This window comes from Xiphophorus hellerii, chromosome 24 (genome assembly GCF_003331165.1).
Source record: "Xiphophorus hellerii strain 12219 chromosome 24, Xiphophorus_hellerii-4.1, whole genome shotgun sequence".
In the NCBI taxonomy this organism is placed as follows: domain Eukaryota; kingdom Metazoa; phylum Chordata; class Actinopteri; order Cyprinodontiformes; family Poeciliidae; genus Xiphophorus; species Xiphophorus hellerii.
Window position 1 is genome coordinate 8,655,913 of NC_045695.1, and position 8,043 is coordinate 8,663,955.

Here is an 8,043-nt window from a genome sequence, read left to right on the forward strand (position 1 = left end):
GTTTTGCTTCAGGAAATTGCTGGTGTAGAGCAGCTAGACTCAGGGACCGCTTGATTGATGAATCGAAAATCACTTCTACTTTGATTAAAGCAATTTGGATGCGGAGGGAAGGTAAGTCACTTTCTCAAACGGTTGCTTTACGTCAGGAGGGGTGACGTAATTCAGAGCAATCTCACAATCAACCAAAGCCTCATTGTGATCCAACGCCGTAAGGGAAATGAAAAAATCCTCAGAGCTCTAATATCAGATTAAAGCTGTGAGGTAAGTGATTACTTTAAACTGCCCAGTCAATACGTATTATAAAACATTAAAACACAATCATCTCAATAAGTTAGAATACTTTCAATCAAGTTCTTGTATATTAGGCTACTGCCTAATATACAAGAACTGGATGGGTGCCAAGTCCTGAAGGAAAATGAAGTTAACATCTCTATGGAGCTTGTCATCAGAAAGCAACATGAAGTGCTCTAAAATTTCCTGGTAAAATAGCTGCATTGACCGTGGACTTCAGGAATCACAGTGGACCAACACCAGCAGATGACATGGCAACAAAAACCCTGAAAAACTGGAAACTTTACTCTGTACTTCAAAGAACCCGGATTCGTGTTCTCTGACTCTTGAATGAACTCTTTTTCAGTCATCTCAAGACGGTACAGTTTCACATAACTTTCAGTTATTAAAATAAGTAAAAAAAAAAAGAAAAAGCCTAATTGTGTAAACTGTAAGTTTCACTATAGTTTTTTACTGAGATGCACTTCAAGCCTACTAAGGTGTAGGTCATAAGAATCAATAGTTTTCTGTTGCCCTCTAGTGGCATACAGAAAATTGACATGCAAAAATTAAAATAAAAAATAATATTAAATAAAGATATCCCACTGAAAAATGTGCGCATATTCCTCTGTCATTAAGCTCTGGCGATCTTGCTTCTCAGCATCCTTGTTTGCTATGTTCACAGTTTCCTGACCAACATTCAGAGAATCTCTTAAAAGGCTCAAAGTTCAAAGAAGAAGAAGAAAAAAAACAGGAAAGAAGGGTTTTGGAGATTGAGAATATTAAAAGATTATAAAGGAAACTTTCTCACTGGTTTGCAGATTCTTATAAACTCTTGGGAGAGGCTCTGGCTTTTTTGGAGTGGTTGGAGATCCATGTGGGAAAGGTAGATTGTGCCACTGGGAGAGGCGGGGCCCTGCTTTGAAACCAACCATTATAGGGAGGACATGTAGGTGGTGGGAAGCTTGACCTAATTAGAGGATCTGCTGGCATACGGAAGTGACATTGAGTAAATAAACAAGCCATGGACTGTCAAATGTGCTTCCAAGAAGCTTTAAACTACTGCGACACAGGGTCTAAACTCAGGAACTGAACGGCCTCTGGCAGTTTCTTGTGTCCAGGCCCTCCTGATGAGCTTGATGAGAAGCAGGTGTGTGCCAGCTGCAATCTGCTAAGCCCCGCCCTCTAATATATCTATAATATAGATATCTATACTTTCTATATTATTATAGATATTATAATTATCTATAATACTAGATAATTCCAGTATTATCTAAGAAATGATATTAGATTAGATTTATTTAAGCAGAGATTCACATGTATTTTTCTTCATTTAATGAGTACTGTCTGAAACTTTAAAGGAGCTGGCTGATTCCAGTTTAGAGAGTAGTTGCTCTAGTTGCTTATGTTTCTTTGTCTTGGACAAGGGTTTTTGAAAAGTAACAAAAATCAATGTCTGATGGACGATATTACTAAAGGTAGTTGTGCTGATTGGGGTAAATGGATACGTAATGCTTCTGAAAAATCAGAGGTGAGCAAATCATCTTCAAAAGACAATAACTGCTCACAGTGTTATCAAAAAAAACAATGCACAAAAATCATTGGAATTCATTTAAATAACATTATGGACCTACTCAAGTCAAGTCAGTGTCCACAGCCAAAACATTATAGAAATTAATTGCCCTTTGGGAACCTAATAAAGGAAATTGAATTGAAATTGAAAGACAAACCACTCTTGAACAATTCAAAGTGATGCTTTATTCATGAATCTAGGACCAAATATATATATTTATAAAACCGCATAAATACTCTATATAGTCTACATCCTTCTGTAATCTTAGTTGCAATAAAAAATAGTATTTTTTTAAAAAAGGCAAATGATTATATTTAACAGGCTGTACAAAAATAAATAATGTTCGTATATTCTACACAAAAAAAAGGAACAAATGAAACACAAAGCCTTCGCAGAAGGCAAGAGAGACTTCCTTATGAAGTAGTAACAGGAGACAAGTCCCTCTTTAAGTCTCCAAACAGACATGCACACACACACACACACACACTCCCATACATTCACGCTCTCCTCTTTGGTCTTTTGAGCCCCCCCTCATTAGAGGTTGTGTACATGAAGGCAAGATATGGCTAAAAGACAGTTCTGAGGCATTTTGAGAAACTGGGTAACATGATGTGCCAAGAAAACAACAAAAAAAAAAGACAAAATTGAAGTGCTTCAGGTTTCTGATAAATAAATGTGGACATAGGTTTGAACATAAACACTATGAGCAATCTTGTTTTCCATACCTGATGGGGTGAGCAAGTAGATGAGCAATTCTTCTTTATATACATAATATAGCACCCCCTCTGCATCCCCTACACTACATCTTATTGGTTTGTCCAGCCCAGCTTGGACAAACATTATATAAATGCATAAAAATATCTTGACACACAAACACTCTCATGCTAACATTCCGAGTGCGGTAGCAGCATGCTCTTTCCTGCTAAATTAAGGGAAGATGTGCCACTGCTGACAGGATAGGAGTAAAGATGTGCTCAGCCTTCGCCGCTGCCACGTTTGTTCAATATTCGGCCCTTGGATGGAGAGAGAGAATGGGTAAACATTGGTAGTCACAATCACAACAATAGCAGACTTATGTGTAGCTTTGGTTGATAACATTCATCAATTTCTTTAGATTGTCCAAGGGAAAAGTGATGCAGGGAATATCTGTCTTTTTGTAGCAGAAAGGAAGGAGTTAAGATCGTAGATGCAGTCATTAGCAGGCCCTCTGATTGCACATTTCCAGCAGGGGCCGCGGACGGTCTTTGGGGTCACAGTTGTCAAGGGTTAACGTGTGTCCATCATGCCCAATGCAGTGCAGCGGACGTTTGCGGAAGCCCCGACCGCAGGCCTTGGAGCATTCTGACCATTGACCTGGAAGCCAGGAGGGACATGGGTGGGACGCGCAGGTCCGTGAGACCAAAGGTCGAAGCTCCTCGGGGCAGTCTCTTGATGTATGTCCCTGCGGGTCCAAGCATACAACTTCTCTTTGCTGCAGACCTCCTCCACATGTCTGAGAACATGGACCCCATTCCCTTAGGGTCCACTCGGCTCCACCAAACTCCCGGATGGCATTAATTGACGGGCGACGGCCTCCGTTGTTGTTAGAGGTGGAAGCAGAATTATTGGGTCTAGGGGCAAAGTAGCTGTACTTAACTCGTGGCCTTGGGGCTTCACCTACAGACAACACCTGGATGGTGATGGGCTCTGGAAGTGGGGCAAAGCTTCGGAGACGTTCTAGGTTGGCAGAAGAACCACTGTATCTCAACAATGCCCCTTGGAGGGTGAGATCAGTCTCCATAGTCATTAGTTTATAATCGCCGTTTAACAGGTATGTCCCATCCTGTCGGCGCACTGCCAGATAGCTGTTATCTTGACGGCCATTGCCTGGAGAACGCTGTTTAACGTCCAGGTGAGTGGCACCAGCAGGAATAGTTACAACATCCTGATAGCCAGGCCTGGAACAGAGATAGATAGAGGCAAAACTTAGAGATTAAAAACACTTTGATAAATTTGTAATACTTGGTTAAAGTTAAGATCTAATGCCTTGAAGATCTGGTATATGCTTACCTGGAACGCTCCAGAGAGCCTGACACTTTCTTGCAGGAAGATCCGTCCCCACCACAAACACCACACTTATCAAAGCGCCGGTTAGAGCCAATGATACGATCACATCCAGCCTTGACACACTGGCCTTGGACGCAAACTGAGGTGGAATCTGGGCTGCAGGGGGTTCCATCAGCCACCTGGGGTCAGCAAAGGGATAAGAAGTTTATAACAAAAATCTTACTGAATATGATACTTGGGACAGATGGTAACATAACCTTATATTATTAGTTTACCTTAGGTTTGAGGACAAAAAAGTATCCAGTCCCCTTAGCCCGACACACCAGTTTGCAGCGGTCTTTTGGTGAAACTCCAGCATACTTGGGCACCCACTCAACACCGTCGCCTGAACCCAGCGACAATTGAGCCGACACATCGTTGTGGGCCAGACACTGTTCCTCACGAAACGACAAGCCTGAGTAGCAGAAGCACAAAGATCAGATTTACTTCTTCCCTGACAACTAAGCCATTTCAGTCACTTATGGTTCTGTGGCAGTCCAAATCTCTTACCGTTGGTGTCTGGGCAGACATCAGTGTTGCAAGAGCGATACTGGATCCTCTTGCCTTCACAGTACTTCCCTCCATTCTTTGGTAAGGGATTGTCACAAGAACGGAAAGAATACTGCACCCCGCCTCCACAGGTTCGAGAACAATCCCCCCAGGGACCCCACACGCCCCAGCCACCATTAACCGGAGTCTAGAAGGAATATACAGCAGGACATTTAGAGAAGGCCAGACTCAGTTGACATATTCAACAAAGTGAAAAGTTATGAGGAGCAGTGCGTGTGGGCATTTTGTCTTACCTGATGTTCAGCAGCCTGAGTCTTATTGAGACATCGTCCAGCCAGGCAGTAACTCTCATGCCCACAAGATGTCCCATCAGCCCAGGGGAAGTTCTTGGTCTGGCACACCACCCAACCATTGGATGTGGTCACAGTACACCAGAGAGCTGCACACGTGGTGCTTAAATCTGGGCAGTGCTGGGAGTCCTCTCCAAAAGTGAGGCGACACTGTTGATCAGCGCTGTACACTGTTCCTGGCAGAGGCTGAGGGAGCGACTGAGCCTTGACCGGCTTATCCAGCAAGCACTGTCCGTGGCCATTGTCCAGAAAGCTGGTGATCATGAGGGCAGAGCAGGGAGACCATGGCTGCCGCTGATCCAGATTGGACAGGGTGGAAGCCATCATGTGGGAGCTCCAGTGGGCACCATTGACCCCTGAACAAAGCTGGGCATCATCATGAGGCATATTGAAGACATGGCCTAAGAGAAATATATCAATTTAGACTGTTAGCACCTGTATTATGAATGTGGACATAACTATATAATGTTTGAAAGATTTTTTTCATTATTCACTGACCCAGTTCATGAGCCACTGTAAATGCTGCCTGCAGGCCATCATCCTCAATGATGGAGCAGCTTCTCTCAGGGTCACACACTGTGCCAACATCTGCCATGCCCAAAGTATCACAAGAATGGGCACCACAGAGATCCTAAAGAGGGAGGCAAGGGAACATCAATGTTGATGTGAAGACTACAGGTTATTTCTTCTCCCCTTTAATCATCTCTAATCAAACTTACCATTCTGGTGAAGAGTATGGCCGTGTCGTAGTGCTCTGGGTGGCGGTCACTTGGAGGGTTGTGCTGCCTCTGCCACTGACAGAAATTTCGAAGGGTCATAGCAGCATTGGTTGACACTTGAGGGCCTCGCTCCTCTTCGTACACCACCAGCAGCTTCACCACAGCCAGGCTGATGGAGTTGTGGATGCTGGGATGGTGGTACAGGCGGGACGCCACTGCCATGATGGTAAGAAGATACGGCTTGAGTCCCGCACCATGGAACTCAGCCATGGACTGGTCAGCCACCAGCATGATCTCCAAGTATCGTGGGGTGGAAACAAAGCGCCTCGTCCTCTGGTTGGCTGAGGGGAGAGAGATCAGACTAAATGGTCATATGATGAAAAAAAAACAAACATTTTCAATGATTTATTGAGTCCGACAGACTTTTAGAAACTGTTGTACAAGTTGAAAAAGTATGTTATGCGTTAGACATTTTTTTCTTTAATAATCAGCCTGGCTTCTGTGACTCACACCTCACACCATTGATGGCTCCTCCTTCTTGGCAGTCTAAATAAACTGACCTTTTAGTGTGGAAAAATTATGCTAGTGAGAAAGGGGAGAAAATCCTTTCAGGAAAAATAAACTCAGATTGTGCGAGTTGTACCAGGGGGTCTCAGCTATGTTGGCCCGGCTTCACCCAACCTCCACCTCCCCTCCCCTTTTCTGTGCTACTCCTCCTCCCGCCTTCACTGCCTCTCTATGGAGCTCCAAGTTAACCAGTCAGTCTGAACAACAGAGGAGGCGCTACGCTTTCCTCTCACTATCTTACACAAAATATTTGAATGAATAATGAAATAATTGTGACTTTAAAATTATGGACTTGGTGTTTGTTTTTGAAAAAAAATAATATATAGATTCACTATGTAGAAAGAAAATATACTTTAATTAAACGTATTTCTTTCTAATTTTATTATATTTTAACATTTCTTTTTAATGACATTTTGGCACTTTTGGCATTGTAGACCATCTACTCGCCTGTAAACCGACAGATGGATGAGTTTATGCCACATGCTGCGCAAAATCGGCACAGCACATCCTCAACTTTTTAAACATAAAAATTCGTTTTTGCTTTATTATATTGCACAATCTGAAGAAAACGTTTGTGGTCTTTTCTTCACTCTAACTCTAACTTCACTCTAATTTCACTCTAACAAAAGTGAGTAATAGTGCGTAAAATGCACTCCATATTAGGTTCCAATTATTACCTGTCTGGTCCGCGTTAGGGGCTCCGTGACCGGCCTCCTGTTCCAGATTCCTTGGCACCCTCTCCTCGTCCTCGCTGACCCCGCACTTGGAGCTGCCTTCCTCAGCCAAAGTTGCGCGGCTTCTCCTGCGGACCATGTGCGCACCCTCCTCCTCTCTCCCCGGGAGGAGCTCGCTGGAGTTCAGCGGCTGGATGAAGTACTCCTCCCCCTGGAAGTAGAATCCTCCAGTGAGTCCGTGGCACAGGTTGAGCGCGGCGGCGGAGCGCTTCTCTCCGTTCACAGTGCCTGAGAAGAAGCAGCCCGGCTCGGCGGCGCCCTCGGCTTCCCGGACCGGTGCGGACTCGGGGCTGCCCACGACGTGGAAGACGAACCCCGGCGCCAGGAACGTCTGATCGGGCTCCAGCTGCAAGACCAGCTGCTTCCCAAAAACGTCCAAGCGGTACAGCCTGGTCTGCGCCTCCTTCTCCTCCTCCTCTGCGGACAGCGTCCGCCATGGCTCGCTCCCGCTCTCCGACTGGTCCAATCTGACCGGCACCACGGTGCTCTCCTCCCAGACGCAGCGGACTGCGCCGACGCACAAAATGACGATTAAACCAATAGAAACGCGTGGAAACCACATCATGCAGCCGTGAAATCCAACAAGTGGATAGTTTAAGATTTATAAAAAAATTAAAATAATAATAATAAAGTCTCTACAGTGAAAATCAGTAAAATCCTTTAAATAGGCTTTATTTCCACAATGAGTTTCCACAAAAACAAAACAAAATCCCCCCCACGAATTCCAGTGCAATTAAAGTTACGAGCAGGCTTGACTCTTAGAAGAAAAGTCCTGGAGAACAGCAGTAAATTCCAACAGATCGCTTTCTCTCTCGCTCCTTTCCCCCTTCCAGATGTTTCTGGTTCTGGTTTTGAGTTCGGGGAAAAGGGTCTGGTCTGTTCTCCTGTCTTGCAGTCAGATGAGGAGCCGGTCCCTCCTATTTATTGCATCCCAGCTGGGCCGAGACCTCCCCCTTTCCTAAGCGCTCTTTGATTTGGGAGAAAGGGCCAAACCCGTGCGCAAGGAAAACGCACCAGAGACCTGGAGCGCTGCCATGACAAATCAATCACTGCGGAGGACGGGGAATCTTTTTTGTTTCTTCTTCTTTTAGAGTTACACACAGTACCTATTTCTGACATATTAGAATTTAATTCAACTTCTGAATTTGCTTTAACGGGTTAGAGTGAACTATCCTGACATTTATATCTCAGCGTTCTTTTACTTTTATTTATTTTTTGTAAATCTAAGCTGAAGT

At 44.3% G+C, this 8,043-nt stretch overlaps 1 protein-coding gene across 1 annotated transcript; it reads right to left on the bottom strand.

The window, feature by feature from the left end:
- Positions 1–2,005: 2,005 nt before the first annotated feature.
- On the bottom strand, positions 2,006–7,717 carry adamts1 (ADAM metallopeptidase with thrombospondin type 1 motif, 1). The gene is made up of 8 exons (XM_032556981.1): positions 6,752–7,717; positions 5,508–5,848; positions 5,287–5,419; positions 4,732–5,189; positions 4,439–4,625; positions 4,165–4,343; positions 3,893–4,068; positions 2,006–3,780 (listed from the first exon to the last, which is right to left on the bottom strand). Exons 1-8 carry the CDS (start codon positions 7,371–7,373, stop codon positions 3,039–3,041), a joined length of 2,838 nt encoding a protein of 945 aa, XP_032412872.1. The 5' UTR covers positions 7,374–7,717; the 3' UTR covers positions 2,006–3,038.
- Positions 7,718–8,043: the final 326 nt, after the last annotated feature.

Bases quoted from the DNA above. Each gene is read 5' to 3' on its own strand.
- adamts1 (XM_032556981.1), bottom strand. From the start codon at position 7,373: ATGATGTGGTTTCCACGCGTTTCTATTGGTTTAATCGTCATTTTGTGC. The intron at 4,344-4,438 runs GTAAGAGATTTG...TCTGCTACTCAG, and splicing joins TGTCTGCCCAGACACCAACG to GCTTGTCGTTTCGTGAGGAA. The intron at 4,069-4,164 runs GTAAACTAATAA...TGCTGACCCCAG, and splicing joins TTTTTGTCCTCAAACCTAAG to GTGGCTGATGGAACCCCCTG.